We start from the raw sequence: 24404 nt of genomic DNA, 5'->3' as shown, positions 1-24404 counted from the left end.
CTAGGATGTTTTTAGAATTAAAAGTAGATTTCTATGTTCTTGGCCGTGAACTCTCTGCATTCTCCTTGGAGGTATTTCTCCTGAACTTTATTTGAAATCAAAAGCTAATGTTTCTTCTCACGCGTCTCATGGAGATAAAGCTCAAAGCATTGTTGTCAACCATAAATAATATTTATGAGGACTATTCCCCAGAGCCCATTACTGAATGTGCTCATGTTCTATATGAAAGGTTTCTTCAGCTGAAAAGCCTTAAAGATATGTGAGTAGAGGGGAAGAGTCATTTAGAGGGAGACGGAGAAGTGCTTGGCCATGGCTTGGAGCTTTCCCTCCACCCCCTGTTTCTTTATTTAAAAAGTGTATCTTCTATATATGCCCAGAGATCCTGGTAATTGGTAAAATGTGTAAATCAGATTAAAGAGTCAATGCCCACCTGGAGCATTATCTCTAGTGATGTAATTAGTTCTATTTGGACATGCATTTTTATCTTTAGCAAGGTAATTTATTTAGCTCATTAAGAAGAGGTTTGTGGGGGGTTTTTTTGTTTTGTTTGTTTTTGGAGTGCAAGATCAAGGAGTTCTATTCCTGTTACCAAGTGTATGTAGCTTAGATAATGTCACTTGTGTCTCTGTATGTATGCATACAGCCACAAATCAGTGGATTTGCTTTGTGAAATTTAGAAATTACACCATGGTTTATACTTGTGTGGATTTTGTTTGCATGACTAGTTCCAGATGGGTTTGCTAGTTTTTTCCTTTAAGCTCACACAATGTTCCCATCTATGCTTGCCATAGGCAGTATCATTGTTATTAGTTCTGTTGTCTAATGAACAGAAAAATAAATGTTTATCTCTTTCTCTTTAATTGAAAAAAAAAGCCAATTAATTGTAAAAGAGAGCAAAAGTGGTCCTAAAAGCAAGCAGCAGCTGAAAATCAGCCCTCTTCCAGAGGTTAACTTCTTAACAGTAAATCTTCCTTTCAGTATTTGTTTACTTGGAGAATACTTTTCCTTAATTCTCACATTCCTTTCCTTGCACAACCCTCCTTTTTTCCCCTCCTACCAAAACACACAACTGTTCTGTGCTTTGGAAGATTCTGTGATCACTTCAGGATACAGGCAGCTCAGCTTGTCTTGACCAGTAAGGGTTGTCATAATGTTTAATAGTATTTATACTGTGCCCTAAAAGCATGTTACTACTTATAATGTAAACATGTAGCTCACAATTTTAGGATCATGCACCAAGAAAACACAGGAGACAGACAATATACTGTGTCCTGCTGCTTAGAAGCACAGCCTTTCTCACTCTTTTGTCCTAAGGATTGTGGTTATCTGGCTAATTGTGTAGTCAATACAATCTGTATCAACTACACGATTAGTTAATAAGAACCGCTCTGCAGAGCCACAGTGAGGGTAGTTCCAGGAGCCGGCTCAAGGCAGGACTGAGCAATCCGAGCTTGTGCCAGCTCCAGGAGCCACATGCACTGCAGCTCTGCATTTTAAACATAGCAAGAGCCACCAGGCACTTACTACATTTGAAGTGCAGTGGTGCAGCGTCCCAAACCAGCATGAGCTGGGTCTGCTTGGTCCTGGCTTGCACGGAGTCCGGCAGGCCCTGTTCACGGTGGCCAGGGGCTTCTGCTGGAACAGCCCCTGCACACAGCCAGCCCAAGCTGCCGCGAACAGGGGCTGCTTGGTGGCAGCAGCCCCTGTCCGTGGGGGGGCCCACCTTCCTGCTGGGACAGGGCCGGCCCACAATATTTTGGCACCGGAGTCGGGGAGCTCAATGACGCCCCCATGCCCACTCGCTTGTTCCAAAACTTTGAAAGGTCTCAATTCTGCCTTCTTCCTGTTCTGCTCCTCTCATGGCACTCCACCATCTCTGTGTCAAGTATCAGAGGGGTAGCCGTGTTAGTCTGAATCTGCAAAAGCGGCAAGGAGTCCTGTAGCACCTTCCAACACTGAAGTGTTGGAGCATAAGCTTTCGTGGGCAAAGACCCACTTTGTCAGATGCACTCCACCATCTCTGTGCAACTAGAGCAGAGAGAATACATATGCACTAGCAGCTGACACAATTTTCTACACTCTGGGTTGTAGTTGTGCCCTCCACAGTCTGGCACCTAAGGCAGCTGCCTCAGTTCGCCTTATTGCAAGGCCAGCCCTGCGCTTGGACCCCCTATGGATAGGGGTTGCTGTTGGAGCAGCCTCTGCCCACAGCAAGCCTTGGCCTGCAGCAGGCAGAGGTTGCTTTGCAGCAGTGTCCCCTACCCGCCCCGCCCCGCCCCCGCTGCCTCTGATAGAGGCAGCCGGGGAGGGCAGGATGGCCCCACGGAGACACTTCTGGGGAGAACCAGCTTTTAAGCTGACTCCCCCCATCACTGGCTCCTGTCCCCCTGCCCCTTGTTGCTTCTCAGAGAGGCAGTGGGGAAGGGGAGGAGCGAGTAGTCGATACCCCAGTTGACTACTTGCTAACATCCCTATGTTGTCCACGTACAAATCAGGTCTGAGGCTTTCTTCAGTCTGGTCCCAAGATAGCTGTAACTGCCAAACAAAGGCTGACTTTCTCCAGCTGGGGGTCAGAGAGGTGGGTGGAGAAGAAAAGGAGAAAGCAGTTTTACTTTCCCGTACTTATTCCAAACTTCTTGTGTAAATACAATAGTCAGTTTCTTATGTTTTCTGCATCTGGTCTTTAATTTAGAAATCTACAAATCTACTTAGTCTAGGGAACACTAAAATAAAACATTTCCTTCTTTTCTTTTAACACCCCTTCTTTCTGTTTATATTCTTGCTCTTATGAACACAGACAGATCAAATTATTCTCTTTCCAGTTAGCAGGCTAAGTAGATTTTCAGAAAAGGCTCCCATGCTTGGTTCCCTCCATAGGCAGTACCATAGAAATGAAAGTTTCAATAGTCAGTTGACCCAACCCCTGGGAAAGTATCTAGTGCCTACAAGGTTTCCAAAAGTCATGGATGCTAGTTAATCAGAGGTCTGCCATATCAGAGTGTATGGGCATCCATTGGCAGAAGTGCAAAAAGAAAAAAGGATGGCTCTGCAGAGGTAATTTGCAGCACCACTTCAGGAGGCCCCCGACTTGTGATTCGATTGGTTCCTGGGGAAGCACCGCAAGTCGGGGGCGTCGTTACTCAAACCTGCATTTATAATAGGTGCCGTGCGCCCTCGTAAATGCGGGCCTAGGATGTAAGTCGGGGGGCTTCGGCCCCTTCCACACTTACAAAAATGGTTGTATGTGCAGGGGGTCGGAACTCAGGTGGTCACAAGTCAGGGGCCTCCTGTACTGTACTTTCGCTTTCTGCAGGTCTATGTTCTGAGTCTATCTGTCCTTCTGCCCCCTGCTGGAAGCTGGATAACCATGAAAAGTTCCCATAGGCTTGCTGTATCACAGGATAAGAGTAAGATGTATCCTATGCTCAAGCTTAAGGCTGGTTCTTGTTATTTTTTTTACATTTGTATAAGATCCAGGAAATTGAAGAGAGTTTTTCCCATGTCTTACCACTAGAAAGTAGTAGAAGATTTCTTAGAGGAAGATCTTCATAATCCCTCTCCAGCTGGCTTTTTGTCTGGTGGAAGAAGGTTTGATGATTCACTGGTTTCTGTTAGCTGGCAGTGGGCACAAATTAGCAGCCAGAAAGATCTCATTATGTACAGTCTGTCCTCCTCTTTTAACTTATTTATAAGTCATGAAGGGAAGAACCCACCCATGCATTCATTAGGCTGTGAGCAACACTTAGTGCTAGGGATCACGGTGATATTTTGTATATTGGAAACTAAGTTTATATAATCTTCAAGTAGCAGTGTTGTGCCTGGCCTAACCCAGAGCATTCATGCAGAAGGCATAAAAGCCAGATCAGTTCTCCAAAGGATACGTATATATGGTATCATTCAGATTGCATAGTGAACCTTCAGATATGTAATATTTTAACTTTTTTTATTTGGTAGGCTAGTGTTGATGAAATGCCAAAAAGTATAAGTCATGTTACAGGCTTAACCATGCAACAGGCATGTATATGCTGTTCAAATACTTTTATTTATGTCTTCAAGTGTCACAAAGTTTGCCAACACATCAACTCACTGATAATAGGCAACTCTGAAAGGTTGATAAATTTATATTGGCATAAATTGTAAACTCTTAGTGGCAGGGATGTGTCTATTTGGTGCCTTGCTCTTCAGAGTCCCGATTATGATCGAGGCTCCTGGAGCTCTCATAATATAAATCATAACAAGAGAAGGAAATTTCTAACACCAGTGTCAGAAGTTAGAAATGGAACAGCTGCCTTTGCTAATTCTATATTCCTTTGTTTAAATCTGCATTCTGCAGATAATGTATCATGCCCGTTCCACATGAAAGGCAGCTTGTTGATCATCCTGTATGATTGAATTTCATAATACTTGTTACTTTTGTCATTACACAAATATTATGCATTCATAAGTAGTTACTGTGTCTTCAGTCTTATTGCTTGGTAAGTATTGTAAGTGGTAGGATTTCTTTGATTTTTGATGGAATGTTGAAACCATTTCCAGGAAACAATTACTACCTTATAAATGCAGGGATTTTTTTTGTTTGTTTGTTTTGGTCTTAGGTGCTTTTTAATGTGTCAGTTGCAATGAAAGGATGTGGTACAAGTGGAAGAAGAAAATATGTGGTAATCAAACCTATTGGTTTCAATGAAACCACTATAATTAATATACACAAAAACTGTGCCTGTCATTGTGAGGACAGTACAAAGCACAGCAGAATATGTGCCGATGAAACTTTTCTCGATGATGAAAGCACCCATTGTGAAGACACTAACTGTAGTTCCAGTGAAGATATGTTTTCTTCTGAGAGATGTAAATTACACCCAGACCAGCCCATCTGCAGTGGTCAAGGTGACTGCATAGGTGGAAAATGCCTCTGTCACAGAACCAAACTGGGCAAAGTATATGGCAGATACTGTGAAATGGATGACTTTTCTTGCCCATATTACCATGGAAACCTGTGTGCTGGTAAGCTACAGAACTTAAGTATGTTTTTGCTCAGTCATGTGTTTATATACAGTATGAAGTCGAACAATAAAGAATATGATTGTCAAACACTGACTGACGTCCTCTGTTAACTACAGCTGACTCAAAATTTTCTACACTTTTGAGATTGTCTGAAGCAAAACCCTGGACCTATTCAATCTCCAAATTTAAAATATCAAGACTAAATTCTCTTATTTTTCTAGAGATGATAATCCTTTTGTCATGGATATTTCTATAAAAAAAGAGAAGCCACTTCTACATTTGAGTCTCTGTGAACACAATCAACTTTGGGAAATATCTTTCTGCATCTGATTTTGTCTCTCAGGCTCATCTCTGGTTACATTATGGCATGGATTCAGAAGATGCAATAGCATAGCATACTATAATTATAGACCTTAGGTTGATCTTCAGTTTTGTATACTAGAAAGTATACTAACATAGCCCAAAACACCTAAGTCAGAAACAGGACTATATGAGAAGTATGAAAACAAATGAGCTGTTCATTTGGTACCTGAGACCTTCATTCCATTCTTTGGGTGAAATCTTGTGCACAACCAAAGGTACAAATGAAAATTGTTGCCTGAGGTAGCAGTGTGACATGAATGTCAAAAGACTATTACAACAGGAGCAAAGAGGCAGACTGTGCCCTGTACCATTGTTATTTGCCAGCCAATTTTTTTTTCCTCAATGGAAGTAACATTTAAATATTTATTTTAAAATAATTTATTCTGTAATTTTTTTAATCCGTGCTGTTCAACAAAATGCATCCATGTATTTAATTTCACTTCTCCATATAGTGCCCAACCTGTGCACTGAGGGTCAAACTTAAGTCACAGGTACAGTGGTGTAAATTTAGATCAACTCCTGACTTCTGTATTATTATTCCAGTTTAGCATTACAGTAACTGTTGCTGTGGCTGAGTAGGCTGCCCATTCTGAAGCCCTTCTCCAGTCCCTTCAGAGTGTACCCCTTTCAGGTATCAGGCATCCACTTCTTTCGGGGATGAGATGTTACAGTCCAACCACTCTCCAGCTGGGTTTCTGTGTCACTTCCCTGGTTTCCAGCCATGTTATTTAGCACGTACAGTGAGCTTGGCACCAGCAAGATTTTTTTCTCTGAGCACATTGCAGAGAAACTAAATTATTTCTTTGCTTCAGTCTTCATGGCTGAGGACGTTGGGGAGATTCCCGAATCTGCACCGTCCTTTGTGGGTGATGAATCGGAGGAACTGTCCCGGATTGAAGTGTCATTAGAGGAGGTTTTGGAACAAATAGAAAAAGTTAATGTTAACAAATCTCCAGGACCGGATGGCATTCATCCAAGGGTTCTAAAAGAACTCAAATGGGAAATTGCTGAGCTATTATCTGTGGTTTGTAACTTATCCTTTAAATTGGCTTCCGTACCTAATGACTGGAAGGTAGCCAACGTGACACCAATATTTAAAAAGGGCTCTAGAGGCGATCCTGGCAATTACAGACCGGTAAGTCTAACTTCAGTACCATGCAAATTAGTCAAAACAATAGTGAAGAATAAAATTGTGAAGCATGAAGAAGAACATAATTTGTTGGACAAAAGTCAACATGGTTTCTGTAAAGGGAAATCCTGTCTTACTAATCTATTAGGGTATGTCTACACTACCACCCTAGTTCAAACTAGGGTGGTAATGTAGGCAACCGGAGTTGCAAATGAAGCCCGGGATTTGAATTTCCCGGGCTTCATTTGCATAAAGCTGGGCGCCGCCATTTTTAAATGTCCGCTAGTGCGGACTCCGTGCCGCGCGGCTACACGCAGCACAGACTAGGTAGTTCGGACTAGGCTTCCTAGTCCGAACTACCATTACTTCTCGTAACGGAAGCCTAGTCCGAACTACCTAGTCCGTGCTGCGTGTAACTGCACGGCACGGAGTCCGCACTAGCGGACATTTAAAAAAGTTCGAACTAGGATGGTAGTGTAGACATACCCTCCGAGTTCTTTGAAGGGGTTAACAAACATGCAGACAAGGGGGATCCAGTAGATATAGTATACTTGGATTTTCAGAAAGCCTTTGACAAGGTCCCTCACCAAAGGCTCTTGTGTAAATTACATGGCCATGGGATAAGAGGGAAGGTCCTTTCTTGGATTGAGAACTGGTTAAAAGACAGGAAACAAAGGGTAGGAATAAATGGTAAATTTTCAGATTAGAGAGGGGTAACTAGTGGTGTTGCCCAAGGGTCAGTCCTGGGATCAATCCTTTCCAACTTATTCATAAATGATCTGGAGAAAGGGGTAAGCAGTGAGGTAGTAAAGTTTGCAGATGATACCAAATTGTTTAGGATAGTCAAGACAGAAGCAGACTGTGAGGGACTCCAAGAAGATCTCACCAAACTGAGTGATTGGGCAACAAAATGGCAAATGAAATTTACTGTGGATAAGTGTAAAGTAATGCACATTGGGAAAAATAACCCCAACTATACGTACAGTATGATGGGGGCTAATTTGTCTACGACAAATCAGGAACGAGATCTTGGAGTTATCGTGGACAGATCTCTGAAAACTTCCACGCAGTGTGCAGTAGAGGTCAAAAAGGCAAATAGGATGCTAGGAATTATTAGGAAAGGGATAGAAAATAAGACACAGACTATCTTACTGCCCCTGTATAAAACTATGGTACGCCCACATCTTGAATACTGTGTTCAGATGTGGTCTCCTCACCTCAAAAAAGATATTTTGGCCTTAGAAAGGATTCAGAAAAGGGCAACAAAAATGATTAGGGGTTTGGAACGGGTCCCATATGAGGAGAGGTTAAAGCGACTGGCACTTTTCAGTTTAGAAAAGAGGAGACTGAGGGGGGATATGATAGAGGTCTATAAAATCATGAGTAGTGTGGAGAGGGCCGATAAAGAAAAGTTATTTATTAGTTTCCTAAATAGAAGAACTAGAGGACACCAAATGAAATTAATGGGGAGCAGGTTTAAAACTAATAAAAGAAAGTTCTTCTTCACACAGCGTGTAGTCAACCTGTGGAACTCCTTGCCAGAGGAGGCTGTGAAGGCTAGGACTATAATAGAGTTTAAAGAGAAGCTAGATAATTTCATGGAGGTTAGGTCCATAAAAGGCTATTAGCCAGGGGATAAAATGGTGTCCTTGGCCTCTGTTTGTCAGAGGCTGGAGAGAGATGGCAGGAGACAAATTGCTTGATCATTGTCTTCAGTCCACCCTCTCTGGGGCACCTGGTGCTGGCCACTGTCGGCAGACAGGATACTGGGCTAGAAGGACCTTTGGTCTGACCCATTCCGGCCGTTCTTATGTTCTTATGTTCACATGTGACAGCATACATTTGCACTGATATAGGAACAGTTTTTTCATCCTAAATTGTTTTTTATTTTGTCCAAAAGATGCACAGTGCTTAGACAAGTAGATTTAAAATAACAGGCCTACACACAAGTTCCCTTTACTAAGCTTAACATTTCTGTTCACTGCTCAGGTTGGTCTGGCTTGTTTCCCATCTCTGAGTTGGGGGAACCAGTTTATGCTGCCTACAGTATTCTTCATCAGAGACCTCATAGTATATTAGCTTTTTCCTGACACACCTGGGCCACCCAGCGGACTCCCTACTTCCAAAAAAACAACCGGTATTTTTCTGCCACCTTTTTAATCTTTCATGGTCTTTTTAGGTCTCCTTTGGTCTGTTGCTTAGTCCTGGGAAGAGTAAAACATTCTAACATGGATGGAGCCAGCCAGATAACTTCTCCTGCTAGCTTGAGGGCCCATCCAGTATATTAATTCCATGGAAAAAAATCAAGATACCTGAGAGTATACCTTCATAGTTTTACTGTAACAGCCTCTTTACAACCTCCTTTGGTATAGCTGTGTGTATTCACTTAGGCACAATACAGGCACAAAACAGAATAGGGAAACAATTAAATATATCCATAAAAAAACATTTTCCCAGTTCATCACAGTAACCATGGAAATAACTTTGCTCAAATAAAATGGAAATAACACTATGATCATTTAAATATGTACTGTAATGTAATGCATGAGAGAAGGCAGTTAAGTTTTACTTTATTTTTCCTGATTTTGAATGCATAGATTTGCCACTTCACTGTTATCTTAACACATGCTTTATATATTTATAACTCCTGCTCCGAAAATGCAAAGTTGAAATGCATCTTTAATCACATTTCCGGGGTGGAGGGAGAAGAAGGATCTAACACTATCAGTGAAACTATAAAAGTGTTTTACAAAGTGTAAAACACACGCCTGTGCACATTTGTAGCTACCTCAGGCCCTTGCAGTTTCACAGCGGAAAACTTCACAAGAGGTAATGGCTTCTGTATAGCCCTTGACTCTTTCAGAAAGTATGCTTAAATTCCCATTAAATGAAATAGATCTTATTACATTTTGTTGTTGTTGTTGCTGTAGTTCTAAATTAGATACAGCCCTCTTTCATAGGAGATGGTTGTTATAGTCCTGTTTTAAAAACAAAAACAAACTGCCATTCATAAATAATGTTTTTCAAACCTTTAAAGTTTGGCCAAATCATACTATTTTTCATTAAAGCACTTACATGATTTTTTCATCCCTAAAGACTATCTCCTTTCAAGATGTACACTTTTTAACCCTATCTGCTTTAATGTAAGATCTGTTTAGAAAATTACAGAATAACATTTTATGAGAGCAGTGTAACTGCTCATGTTTTGATTTAAAAAAACCAGTATGTATATATCATGCAAATTTCAGCCTGTAAGGTGAAAGTTTCCGTAAGTTATGAGCAAAATATGTGCTTAGGTTTGATTTAGACTTTCCTTTCTAACTTAGAGCTTTAGCAGTAATGATGTAGATGTATTTTTACTACCTGTTTAGTTTATTAATAGTGGCTTAGTCTTGGTTAGCTAGTCAGAAACTTAATATTGCAATAAAACTTAAAACTATATCCAAAACTGTAAAACATTAAAATACATATTAAAAGAGACATAAACAATTAATTTGTAAATGATCACCATACCACTTTCATTTTCATTATTTTAGCAGCTGACTATGGAAGCGTAAGACTGAAAGGGAACTCGAGAGGTAATCTAGTACCATCCTCTACATCGTGCAATGTCTCAGATCACAGATGCAGTGACAGTTCCTAACAAATATTGTATTATCAGAGGCTACAGCTACTCTGTAGCCTTCTTCCGTAAAAAAGCTGTGCTTCATTTGCATAATTAATTGGAAGTTGCTTTTGCACAAGAGGCTTTTGTGCAAAAAGGAGCTGTGTAGACGGCTCCTTTTTGCGCAAAAACCCCCTCTTGCGCAAGAGCTGTTCATCCTAAAAAAATGAGGAAGATGCCGTCTTTTTGCACAAAAGCCTCTTGCACAAAGCGGCTGCTAATTAACTATGCAAATGAAGTGTGGTGATATCCACACTTTGCTTCATTTGCATAAGCTTTTCCAGAAGAAGGCAACAGTGTAGCCATAGCCTGAGTGATCATAGAAAAAGACATCTGAGACAAAAACACAGAAAGACATTTTGACCTCAAGTGGCAACACGACCTAATAATTAATGGGGTAGATCCTGAGCTGCATGGCAGAGACAATTAATGTTTCACCATGTCAGTGAATCAGTCTTCTAAGTAAGCCATCTGCATGGATTGGAAAGAGAACACTGAAAAGGCCCTTCTTAGTGAGTTCTTAAGTAAACTTTCTAAATATCAGGCATAAAAATAAGGCTTTTTTAATAAGGGAAAAGCAAGGTGAAATAGAAACAACTGCTGTATCCAGTTGCTTATAGACATCCTCTGTTCTCAAAGGCTACGTCTACACTATGAGTTTTCTCAGCAAAAAATATGCTAATGAGGGACTCATTTGCATACTTTCTGCCAATCCATTTTTGTGCTGGGGTTTTTGCGCAATAACAAGCAGTGTGGACGTTTTCTTTTTGCACAAAACCCCCTTTTTCTGCAAGATCGGTAAGCCTCCTTTTTGGGTCATAAGGATCTTGCAGAAAAAGGGGGTTTTGCGCAAAAAGAAAACACCCACACTGCTTGTTTTTGCGCAAACCCCCCAGCAGATCGGCAGAAAATATGCAAATGAGATAGTGACTCATGCAAATGAGTCCCTCATTAGCATATTTTTACCAAGAAACTCGTAGTGTAGACAAAGCCAAATTAATTAGGGATTTCACACTTCTAAATTTAAATCTAATTATTTCTGACTCAGGAAGCTGGAGAATGTGAAGAATTTTGAATATGTTCTGGCCAAGATGTGACCTGCACTTACTAAGGCAGGTGAGGGTTTAACTCAATGCTTATATACTGAGGCCTATCTGTTGTTGTAGGCAATGGTGAATGTGAAACTGGGAAATGCAGATGCTTCCGCGGCTGGGAAGGTGACCGCTGCCAGTGTTCATCATTGTCAGCAAAACACTGCATGAATTCCAAAGGCCAGATTTGCAGTGGAAGAGGAGCATGTGTATGTGGAAAATGCGAGTGCACTGATCCAAGAAGTTTTGGCCGTTTGTGTGAATATTGCCCTTCTTGTAACAATGTCTGTGATGATAACAGGTATGTTTCTAATGCTACATTTCCATTTTTAATTTTAATATTCCCACTCAGATTCTGTATGCATTAGAATTTTACTATCAGTGTAATCTTACAGAAGCATGAAGCATTGAGTCTCGACTTGAGGCTTGGACTATGCAGTTCATTTGTGCCTGAGTTATTCATACTGACTAGAGATGTAAAAGATTAGCCAGTTAACCTGTTAACCGGAAAGCTTCACACTTAATGGTTGAGGCTTACTGGTTTCAGTAATGAGTAGGGGCTGGAGAAGATTCCCATCTGCCACGGGAAGGGGACTGCTCCAGCCCTGTGGAGCCCGCCGGAGCAGCATCTGTCTGTGGTGGGCCCAGCTGTCACACCAACCACTGCAGGTTATGTGCTGGCTCTCTGGAAGCTGCAAATCCTGCAGTGAAGCCTCTCTGGTCCTGCTGCCAGGGAGGATTCGTTGTGGGCTTCTATGAACCCTACGAGTATGTAATGGCTATTTTTAGTGGTTACACAGTTACTTTTTTAACTGCATTTTTACATCCCTGAGGCTGACAAGCCTAGATTCACATGCAATACATTGAAACTTACTTCAGGTTAAAAAATAGTGTCCTAGTAATCGTAGTTGAGATGATTGTTGTATAACATCATATATTTCTTTATAAATACAGGATGATCATAGCAACATATTTTCTCATTGCATTATTACTAAACTGGAATAATTTAGAGAAGGTCTGAAAATGGTATCTGCTACATAGATCATTAACCCTTTAACAGAAAGGTTACAACATAAAAAATAACCTTCCTGCCAGTGAAAACGTAGCTATTCGTAAGTGATAGTTTCCCCAATTATCACCGCTAATATCATTAGCCCACAGACATTCACCTTCCCCCCTCCCCCCCACCTTCTGTTCTGAAATTTGATTTGTCCTTTTCATATGTGTTCATTTTTTTAAATTGTATCCTTTGGTATATATGGTTGTGACTATTTTCTTCCACTATTTGATCTGAGGAAGTGGGTCTGGCCCACGAAAGCTCATCATCTAATAAACCATCTTGTTAGTCTTTAAAGTGCTACATTGTCCTGCATTTTGCTTAAGGGAACACAGTTATTTTGGGGAAATAGTAATAAAGGAGGTTAGGGTATTCATTATTTTTGGTTCTAAATGCATAATCTACAGGGATGTGCAGCTTTGAGTTTTAAAGGCAGATATTAGGGTGACTAGTTCTGTTCCCATGTGCAAAGAGGCAGAACAGAATCAATCCTAATGCCATGTTTACCCTTGAAGAGAGACTAGTCACAGTCCCTGTCCTTGTGCTTCCTCCCAAAGAGGACAAGGAAAAATGAGCCTGGAGAAAAAGGGCTAGTGTGCAGTCAAAATGTTACAGTAATACAGCTGCACTGCTGTATCTGCACTGCTGTAGCACTTCAGGGTAAACCATCAGCAGGCAAATCCAGGCATGATCTGGTTCACCAGGTTTAGTCATTGGTGGGCCACGACCACTACATTTACCTGTGCCTCCATAGGCATGAGCAATTGCAGCTCCCATTGGCCGTGGATCGCTGTTCCCAGCCAATGGGAGCTTCAGGAAGCAGTGTCCTGATCCGTGCCACTTCCCACAGTTCCCATTGACGAGGAACAGCAAACAGGGCCAACGGGAGCTGCAAGCACCCATACCTGCTGATGCTCAGATAAATATAGAGGCAGCAGGCTTCCAGGAACTAACCCTGACAAACTGCCACCATCTTATTGCCCACCCCTGGTGTAACACTACACTGATAAGAGACATTCTTCCATCTACCCTGAGAAATTGTAGCTAGGTCAACAGAAGAATTCTTCTGTCAGCCTACTACAGTCTGTGCAGAGACTTAGGGCAACTAAACTACTCGATTCAGGGGTGCAGAGTTTTTACATTCCTGAGTGACATAGCTATGCCAACCTAATTTTCTCATGTAGATCAGACCCCAGCCTTGTGTCTCCTTCCCCGCTAGTTCTCCACCCATTCAAAAATTGTAGCAAGAACTATATGCTCCTGAAGGCTTTAGCCAATCTCTCAGGCATGCTGCTTCCAACAGCTTGTGCTCAAATGTTACATCTTTCTGCAATTCCCATTGTGGGCAATCTAACTCTTAATCTAAAAAAGTAAACACAGTAAAAATAGAATTGTTATCCATCATGGAATTCTGATCTAGTTATTGTACGTGCTCATGGAGGTAAACGCCAGACCAAGTTGAAAGAGATGAATGCTAAGACTTGGCAGAATGAATGAAAGGTAGAACTCAGGCAGTCCCTGAGTTACGCAGATCCGACTTATGTCGGATCCGCAGTTACGAACAAGGCTTTTCTCGCCCCAGAGGACGCGAGCGGCGGGACGCCCAGATGCGCTGCGGTCCCACCGCCCGCGTCCTCCGGGGCGAGAAAAGCTGCTCCGCGTCTCCCTGGTCTGAGGCCCCCCCCAGCAGACCAGGGAGACGCGGAGCAAAGCCGTGGAGGATGCAGGCGGGACCGCGTCGTGTCTCGGTGGTCCCGCCACCCGCGTCTCCCTGGTCTGCTGGGGGGGGGGCGCAGCTAGTGCACCCCCCCAGCAGACCAGGCTTTTCTCGCAGACGACGCCTGGGGTAGAGCACCCCAGCTGCTCTGCCCCAGGCGTCCCCAAGTCAGCCGCTGCTGAAATTGACCAGTTTCAGCAGCGGCTGACTTGGGGACACCTGGGGTAGAGCTGCTGGGGTGCTGCCAGGTTGGTCCCCGCAGCGCTGAGGTGCAGCGCTGCGGGGACCTACCCGACAGCGCCCCAGCTGCTCTGTCCCAGGTGTCCAGATTCAGCTGCTGTTGAAACTGATCAGCAGCTGATTCCAGGAAGCCCAGCGCAGAGCAACTCTGCCTCAGGCTTCCTGTAGTCAGCCGCTGGTCAGTTTCAGCAGCGGCTGAATCTGGATGCCAGTTCCGACTTACATACAAATTCAACTTAAGAACAAACCTACAGTCCCTATCTTGTACATAACCCGGGGACTGCCTGTATCCTGTCTGTTAGGCTCATTGCAAGTCAAAGGGAGTTAGTGCCTCTGTCTATGAAAAATGTATCTCAATTTAATTAATAAGTCAGTTGCACTTTTTGTGGTAACTTTGATGATGTTTGTCTTTTGTAGTCATTTAAAGTTCAGTTCCACTCTGAAATTAGTAGTAAAAATGGCACCACTTACTCCCTGTTTATATTCAGTCTGATCTGTTGACATTTGGTAACAAGAGTAAGTTGTTTGTTACTTTACTTCTGTAGGCACTGCAGCCCCAGCCCTGTGTGGAAAATGTACTCATGTCCATTCTTCCTAATGTATAATCAAAAAAATTAAACTTGCAAGGCTAAACGTTTCTCTTTCATAATTCCTGTGCATCCCACTGAACACAGTGAAAACGTGGGGTAAGAGAGAAAAGGTGAACAGCAGGATCATTATTACTAGTGATGATGCATGCAAGGAAAGAACCCACCTTTATTTTAGTAGCTACTGTGAAGTTTGTGGATCTGAAAACTAAGGAATACATGGGGTGGATTCTGTGCGGCACCTGTTTACATATACAGCATGAAAGATGTAGTCCAGGGCCAGGGATGGGTGGCTTTGAGCCAGCATCTATCTATTTTACTTCACTACTTTTCACCAAATAGTTTTGAAAAATGTTGTTGAGCTAAAGTAGAAAGATAAGGTAAGTGAAGTAATATCTTTTATTGGACCATCATTCTGTATATGAGCTCGATATAGCTTGAAAGCGTATCTCTTTTCACCAAGAGAAACTGGCCCAAAACAAGATAGCATAATGACCAGGGCTCGACAAATCATGGTGAAATCCACTCGCCAGCCCCGTACCGCGCATGTGCCAGACCCACACTGTGCATGCGTGCACCGCTGGTGAACAGGGCGACCGGCTGAAATCTACTTGCCAGAGGCGAGTAGATAAACGGATTTGTCGAGCCCTGATCATCACCACCTTGTCTCTCAGATATCCTGGGACCAACTCAGCTACAACATCACAGAAAATAACAATGGATTAAAATATTGCAAGAGAGAGAGAGACCACATGTCTCAAAGTTAATAAATAGATGCTATAGTATTTTTCTCACAGCAAGAAAACATTATTTGAACACAATAATTATTGTGTCAATTTAGTCTTTTAAGTAAATTCAATGAATTTATAGTAGTGGTGAAATGTTATATTTATATTTTCGTTTTCAGAAATTGTGTTCAGTGCCATCATTCTGACAATGCATCACAAACAACACGTGACCAGTGCAAAGCCTCATGTGCTTATATGGTGCATTATATTGATCCAACATTCGGTATGTAAAAACCTAGTTTTACCTAGTCACTTTAATAAAAGTGTAAAAACTATCAGAATTCATAGTGAAATTCATCCTACCATAAAGAACCCACACAACATGCTAAGCAACACTCAGGAAATATTTAATTCTTTGAAATTAAGTGCAAGTTGTATTCAGGATTTTGTATAGGCCTTCTGCACTGGGGGGAATTTCCCCCTTAATTATTAATCAATAGTTAATTGTAAAAAAGTGTCCACTCTTCCCTCCCCAAATGCCTTCCTCAGCCCTGCAAAATGTAGTACATATTTTGTATCTGATAGCCTCACTGATGCACAGGGGTTTCTGTAGTAACATTCCTTGCTCTAGTTAGCATTTATATTCTCCTTCAAATGTAGATTGTGATTGTTTGAAGAAAGTTTGTTTTGCTTCAGGGGAAATGAAAGGATAAATAATAACAGGAAATGTGACTGGCCAGCATTACTGTGTCAGATTTCCCAGATTCTTGAGAAGTTGCCTCCAATAATTAGTCCTGTGGCTCCATAATGTTTAAAGAGAGAATTACATAAATCTATTATTGTATCTGTATGTTTTTACTACTTTTCATATGTTTACATTATTTAACATTACAAGAGCTGAACAAATGAAATAGAACACATAGCTCTATTAAACATTTTAATGTGTCTTTAATTGTACACAACTGTAAGGTAATGAGAGAGTGCAGAAGAAATTAATAATAAACACATCCAAAGTCCATTCAAGTGACAGGGCCCTGATGGCAAAAAAAGTACATATATGCAACCACTTTTTGTCAATTAATAGCTTTCTGTAGACAATTTGTTTTAAAGTGGCTATTGAAGTTACAGCAATTGTATTTGGGATTTATGAGAAGGGTCCGTAGATTTTTAATACCATTACCATTAACTGTTGAGGGAAGAAGTTTGGTCCAGAGGACAGAGAGCTGGGTTCTATTCCTGACTTTGCTACTGACTATCAGGGAAAATCACAAGTCTGGGTTTTACCTTCCATCCTTTCTCTCTCTTGTCTGGTTAAACTATAAAGTCTCTTTCAGGGACTATCTGTTGCTATGTGTTTGGGCCTAATACAATGGAGTTCTGATTTTTAATTGGGACCTCAAAGTGCTATTGTAAGATTAAAGAATTAAAAAACCAAGACCATCTATCTATATCTTCCTAATTGGATTTTTTTCTGATAAAGTTCTTTTAAAAATTGTTTGTATATGGCCATCTGAACTATTATTACTTTATTAAATACTTTGACAAGTAAAATCATTTGGAGTTATTTTAGGAATTTGGCTTGGTGAAGCTGTGCTAAATTAATGTGCAGACTTAAATACAAACTTGTGTAATGGATAGCAATTATTAATATTTTAAGCTTTACACATTTCTTTTCCTTTTTATTGCAGAATGTTTCTCTGACCCAAGCTACTTCAGAATCTTTTTCATAATCTTTATAGTTACATTTTTGATCGGGTTGCTTAATGTACTTATTATCAGACAGATAATTCTACAGTGGAATAGCAATAAAGTTAAATCTTCCTCAGATTACAGAGCATCTGCAACAAAGAAGGTAATTTATTTCAGAGAAAATCATATTCAGTATTTTTTTGTTTGCGTATATATTGTAGCTATTTATTGATAAACTGTATCTTCTCCTTCAAGGATAAAATGTTTTTGCCAACTGTTTGTTCAAGAACAGTAACATACAGACGTGACAAACCAGAAGAAATAAATATCGAAATCAGCAAGTTACGATTAAATGAAACTTTCAAGTGCGAGTTTTGAAGACTGTTTTTTCTGCAAATAGTTAGTTCCTTCATTTTCTTATTTTTACTGTGTAAGAGTCTTGACTGAAGCTATTTGTTTTTGTGGCATGCAGTTTTTTAATACTGTAACAAACCAACATGTAAGCATAGTCACATAATGTGACGACATTTGAAGTTATGGCTGCTGTATTTTTTGAAAGAGCAATGTGCATTACTACTGTTCAAGACCATTAGTGTTGGTGTAGCACTTTAATGTAAAATAATTTATTTAGTTATGGTATAGAATGTAGATATGAACAGGGGTGACAAAGCACTGATCTCACTTTACATGTAGCTAGTATTGATGTGCGCTGTGGGAAAAACTGTGATTAAAATATTAACATTCCTATATATTGTGGCAATAGATGGAGCTTTTGGACTACTTGTACATGTAAAAATGATACTTCTTAAAACTTTGTGTGGTTCTTCTATCTAAGTTCCAGTGATCTTCTCTGCTTTGACATCAGTTCATCTTCTTATAGTTACTTATAAAATGACTGGATTAATGAGTGCTTAGTTACTACTGGTATTTTTAAAAGTCTACAAATGATAATGTCACTTAAACAGGATATATTCTTCACCTTATAAAGTATATACATTTTACCATTCCTTTTGTTCCAAAATAGAGGCTTTTGTATATATTTTAAGATATATGAAAACTGAGTCAATATAAAGAAAAGGAGTGGAGGGTTAGTCTTGTGTGGTTTTGGTTTTTGTTTTATCTGGCTGGAATACTCTAGATAATAATTAAACACACTGGCTAAATTCAGCTCTGGTGTTGGCAAGAGGAGCTGTATTTGGTCTGCTAGCTACATTTCAGTGTTTTGCCAAATAAGCACTCTCTTCTTGTTAAATATCTGTTATGCCTGATTTTTCCACATCTGCTATTTTTTAGCTGAGAGAATCCATTTGCATGAATCCCTTTTCTTAGCCACCTAAATTGTTGTTGCTGTGCACTGGGATATGTATCCAGTAGGATGAGAAAGATGTCAGTTTCAAAAGAAGAAAAAGAATATAGAGATAGGAGAGGAATTTTCCTAGAAGAACCAGTGAATTGAATTGATGAAGGTAGATTGACATTGAGCCTTCATAAGTGGGCAAGGTCCTTCCTAGATTCATATTCGTGGGATGCATGAGAGCAGAATTTGTACCACAGAATAAATTGTACAAAGACACTCCACCTCTCCATAGAACAAACTCTTCAGTGAGGGAGACCGCATTCTTATTGCTATATGCCAACAGTGGACAACCTAAACTAATGAGTGGGCTGCATGAATGACCCTCCTTCATCTCAGTGGTCTGCAAGATTGTAATAACCAAGATAATCTCCCGAGATAGGGTAGTTTTGCTAACTGCACAAAAAGGTGTGTGTGGACGGGAAACAAGGTTTTTTTGTGCAAAAACAGCCTATCGAAAGAAGCACAGGTTTCCCTGGTGGCCATTCTGTTAATAGCAATCAGAGTTTTCTTGTAAGAGAGCATCCATGCAGTATGGATGCGCTCTTGCGCAAGAAACCTGCAGTGTAGACGTAGCCGTATGCATTACCCACCACTGCTGTGCATCTTACAAAGTGTACAGCCAAGCAGTCAGACTAGTTTGTTTTACGTTATCATAAAGGGTACATCTAGACTACATTTTATTTTCGAAAGCGGGTCTTTCGAAAGTGAAAGTAGTCTGGATGCATTTTTTTCTGAAAAAATCCCCTTTTTTTGAAAAACCGCTCCTCCTTTAAAAAGTTTTTCAAAAAAGAGTTTCTTTTCCTAAAAAACCACGTCCAGACTACTCTCACTTTCAAAAGACCCGCTTTCGAAAAAGTGATCGGAAGAAGATAGGCAAATCCTGCGGAATTTGCATATACTTTTTCGAAAATAAAACATAGTCTAGACGTACCCAAAGTTAGGAAGTCCTGGTAAACCTCTTTGAAATATGAACTAAAGTCTAGTTGCCAAAAAATTCTCTGAGATGATGTATGTTATCATTCCTAAAAATTGATACTCTATATTAGTCTATGCCTATTGCAGAGAATATTTGTTTCACTGAAATGTCTTTATATTAAAAAATAGCAAAATAGACATCACTGAGATATTTATAAGAAATGAGAAAACAAATTCTCCCCATTCTGCATTCCTTCTGTACAAGAAAGTCCCACTGAAATTTATGAGAGATGTACATGTAATATGGAATAGATAATCAGCTTTATGGGATGTGTTTCAGAGATAGCATTCCCTAACATACTGATACATACTGAGATTGGGAGGGGACATACAAAGACAATGGCTCAGAATTTCCATTGGCATTGTTCTAAAAGCTTTAAATATCAGTGTGGAAATCACTGCATACTCCCCCAATAAGCCACCTTTTAAACTCCTTGTGTAAGAATGTTTGTGGCACACATCACAGTAGTAGCTGAATTTCAGTTCAGACAGCTTAAAAATGTCTCGCTAGAAATTGGAATAGATTACACTGATTTTATTAGTCATAACTTTCATTTTTATTTTATAGCTTTTTGGAACATTTTCCATAGAGAATCATTTAAACTTTATAATGTATTTAGCTACAGTTATTTTTCACAGTATGGGATTCAATGATCCTCTCATAGAAAGAAGTTAATGGGATGATTACCATTAACTTTACTAGGAACAGAAAAAAGGCCCATGAGAAATACGGATAGATAATGTTCTTATCAAAGAGAGACGGAAACAGGGTACAGTCTGGGCTTCAGTTTTATGTAATTATTTATTTAACTGAAATACTTCATGTTCGTCACAAAAGATGTGAATCTATAAATAATGAAACATGACTTTAACCTAATTCTCTTGGAATTAAATACAGTAGCTCTTAAGACAACATATAGTTAAATGACATAATTGGTAATGTTTAAAATAACTCATTTCTGAGAAGTGTCAAATTATGGAACAGAAGTGGAGTTGGAGACTTTGTATACAGGAGAGAAATGGGTCTTTATGGTAACATCTTCCTCCTGCCTCCAAAATAACATCCTATAGCTACTTCTCTCCTTCAGTTGCACGTTGTTGGAACTCTAGTTCTCCTCAAATAGGGGCATGGCAAGCATGTTGCCATCAGAACAGCTGCTCAGCGCATCATATTCCACTCAGGTCAGGAGAACTTTGCAACATACCTTTCATTGTAAGCTGCTGCTGTCCTGAAGTAATTGTAACTCCTCCTTGCATTGTGTTAATGTGTGGTGGAGGACAAAGAATTAGTTGCTTAGCAATGCAGGCCAAAAGCTAATCTTTAGAAGGCCTGAGGGGAGGTCAGACAGAACAAGATCCCCAAGACAGTGCCCAATTCTCATGGATGGCTCCCATGCATGAGAAAATGTGACTTTGCCTGCTAGCTGTCCTCTCTGCTCCTGGCCCTGATTTTCAGAAGGGACAGTGCAGAGAAAGAATGACCCAACAAAAATCTCACAATCATGGGACTCGTATGTGCTCCCATTTGCACAAAACTTTAAATGAGAAAGCACTTAGCCCATAATTCACAAGAGATTTGATCAGCACTTATGGTACTATGTCTGTGCTTTGTGTAGTGAGCTGTTGTAAATAAGTTAATTCTGTATAGCTGATATCTTGATTTCTTCTTTCTATATTGTGCCTCTAAGATGTTCACTCCAACCCTCCGCCATTTTCCCTCCCCCCCAAAAAATTGGCCTCAGCAAAAGTCACTACAGACTTATGGGAGAAAATTCAGCCTACTGAAAAATGAAGCAAATATAAAATAATTTTACAGTAACCCAGCTCCAAAATATGAAAAATTTGATTAAAGACATACACCTGGGTCCTATATTTGTATTGTTAAGTGATCATTTGGAGATTTTTAAATTTGATTTTACTTTATGCCTCATAAGTACTATAGTTGCATGAGTACCTGCAGAAAAATTGTTGGTCTTTGTTTAAACATCTATATGAAGGGTTTAATTATTCTAGATACTTGAGTGTAGAAAGAGCTGAGGCCTAGTCATCTCTGACTACTTGTTTGCATGTATTTTAGAAAGGACATATGCTTATGCAGTAAAAAATGTGCACATTACTTCTGATTTAAAAAAAAAAACAATTCAGAGTTATGTAATTTTATGAATTTCTTCCAACTTCTATGAATACATTTATTATAACATCACAGATAAGTATGGGGAAATGGTTTCTTCTTTCAGAAAATGTGCACGTGGTGTCTGTGGCATTTTCATTGTGCTAGTTTGAAAGGCTCCCATATATTCCTGAGCAATGTTTAAAGTGGACCTTAAAAATAAATCTTGTTTGTCTAGTCTGACTTTATGTTTTATTTGAACTGTATTAATTTTTTTCAGTGTGACAACATTACAACTCCTGTGTAAAGTATGCTTTTTTGTTGTATTAGAAGAAATCATTTTCCATAGCTGATAAAATACCATGATACCCTTACTTTCTCAAGTCACACTAGGGAATTAGTTTTTTTTTTTCCATAGATGTCCCTGATTGACTGTTGCTCACTGCCATAGTGAACCTGTTAAACTTACTTTTCAAGCAACCTGTTCTTCCAACTAGTCACATTGGGCTTTATGATGCCTTTTTAAGGCATAGCTCGGGTTGTGCAGAAATGCACTGCCTTAGCAGGAGCTTGAAGGAGACAGAGTGTCTAAATCAGGCAGAAAGATCCGAGAGCTTTGGGGAGTGCGGTTTGTATAGAGCCCTTGAAGAGAGTACTATATCCATCCTCTGTGCCCAACCTGTGCAGGAAACTATGGCACTTTCCATACACTTTCAAGAGGCTAGACTGGCAGAGGCCATTGCAAGGCATTCCCTGGACATAGTAGAGTGTAAGAAAATGTTGTGTTTAACCCTGGCATAGATGAGGAGGCTGTTTGCATCCTCTGTACCTAACCTTGTCTCCTGGGGTAAACCAAAAGGGCAATGTTAGCAACTGACTAAGAGAGGCTACTTGAGCTAGGGTTGTAGTTTGGGACCCCATGGGCCTCAACTGAAGCCCATTGAAGTCAGTGAGAATTTTTTCATTTGACTTCAGGCCCTAAGTCATAGTTCAGTTATAGTTAGAAAAATGCACTTCTGAAAGATACATCTGCATTGATTTTTATTTGGAAATGCCATGGTGTGGAGCAAGAAATGGTATTGATTTATCAGTCTGTTTGTGCTGAATGAAGTTCAAACTGTCCAGTCAAATTAGAAATGAAATGTGTCCATAATGTTTATGCCATGCATTTGAAATAAAAATAAGACTTATAAGATAAACAATATTGAAGCAGTAGTTAGGAAGAATGTTAGTGATTTTAACTATTGTTCTATATTCTGAACACTGATAGAAGTTAAAGGAAATTTGAGTGCACTAATGACAGAAACAGGTTAAAATGACATACCAGGAATATTGGTATATAGTGGGCCAAATCAGTTGCACAGAGTGGAAACCAGCTTAGAATTAGAGCCAATATATTTTAATGTTGTTCATGATACTGGAAGTTGATTTTCAGAAAGTTCGTTTGTTTTAGAAATTCCTTTTCAACTAGAATTTCCTCTTTGTTTTGTTTTTCTGTTGTACACACTTGGAAACAAGGTACGTGGTTAGGGAAAAATGCATAAAATGTCTGGCATGTGTTGATGTAAGTTGAGATCCTGTCCCCTTTCAAGTCTAGGGAGTTTTCAGTAGGGCCACATCTTTACCCTAGTTACCTGTTTTTTTTCCTGTTTGCAAACACATTAGTTTTGGACATGTCTGCTGAGATCTATTTCACACTTACTACTACTGGTTTTTTTTAATTACTTCAAACTGTCTCATTTAGCAAACGCATGACAAAATTATTAGTAATATGGGGGTTATCTTCATGTTTAACATGTGCTGCATTTTGTTAAAATATATATGGATATATAATAATTCTTTAGATTTAGAAAGTTTGATACATAGAAAATGTTAGGAAGGGAAGCAGGTTTTTAATAGATTTGTAACTCTTATTTTCAGCTTGAAATGACATTTTAAAAATGAATCACTACTTAAATTTGCTTGAAAATGTACTGACTATTTTGTTTAAAATAATATACTTTTGTAGCTGGTTATTCATTTCAGTTGACTACTAACTTCTATTTTGATTATATTTATTAATAAATTGACACTGTAGTATACTGTGAGATGTTTATTTTTCTATCAATACTGTAACAGCTATGACATAGCATTAAGTTAATGCAACATTATTGTACTTGCTCTCTAATAAAAAAGCAGTATTTCATCCCTGTGGAGTGTGATGTTTTGTAGTACACTAATTGTATTTTATCATTGATGCTTTTTAAAAAGTTAGTTATTTTCATTGTAACACTTCCTACATAAACTGCAGGACAATGTTAAGGAAAGAGGTACTTGGTTAGAACTGGTCTATGGTGGAATAAGACTTTAAAAAGAGTGTTGGAACAAACTCTCAGGAAGCATGTTTATGGTGGCCCAGAACACTCTGAGAGTGTGTCTATACTTGCACACCTCATTTTTTGAGGAGTAACGTTAGTTCGAACCAAGGGGTTTGGTTTGAACTAACGCGTCCTGGCACGCACTTCCTGGTTCAAATCAGCTATGATTTGAACTAGCACACCGGCGAGATCATGCTAATGAAGCACGGGAAATTTAAATCCCCGCTTCATTGACTATTTCGAATGCCTGCATTTGCATCCCCAGTTCGAACTAGGGTGCAGGTGTAAACATACCCTGATAGTGCAGCTAGGAATTCGTCAGCAACCATATGGGCAGCA

At 39.8% G+C, this 24404-nt stretch overlaps 1 protein-coding gene across 4 annotated transcripts in view; it reads left to right on the top strand.

Moving 5' to 3' along the window:
* The window catches only part of ITGB8 (integrin subunit beta 8), a 96300-nt gene extending 72407 nt beyond the window's left edge, over nt 1–23893 (top strand). For 3 of the 4 annotated variants that reach the window (XM_014581219.3, XM_006138342.4, XM_075922239.1), the window contains 5 exons: nt 4596–5001; nt 11324–11549; nt 15757–15860; nt 17266–17429; nt 17522–23893. In XM_014581219.3, coding sequence (XP_014436705.1) covers nt 4596–5001; nt 11324–11549; nt 15757–15860; nt 17266–17429; nt 17522–17644 — 1023 coding nt within the window. In that variant the 3' untranslated portion in view covers nt 17645–23893. Of the gene's footprint in view, nt 1–4595; nt 5002–8482; nt 8631–11323; nt 11550–15756; nt 15861–17265; nt 17430–17521 lie in introns of those variants that run through there. The other variant, XM_075922240.1, reaches the window with a different exon arrangement.
* Nucleotides 23894–24404: the final 511 nt, after the last annotated feature.

This window comes from Pelodiscus sinensis, chromosome 2, assembly GCF_049634645.1.
Source record: "Pelodiscus sinensis isolate JC-2024 chromosome 2, ASM4963464v1, whole genome shotgun sequence".
Taxonomy (NCBI): domain Eukaryota; kingdom Metazoa; phylum Chordata; order Testudines; family Trionychidae; genus Pelodiscus; species Pelodiscus sinensis.
The sequence above is the reverse complement of the archived record's forward strand: the minus strand, read 5'-3'. Positions and strand labels throughout refer to the sequence as shown.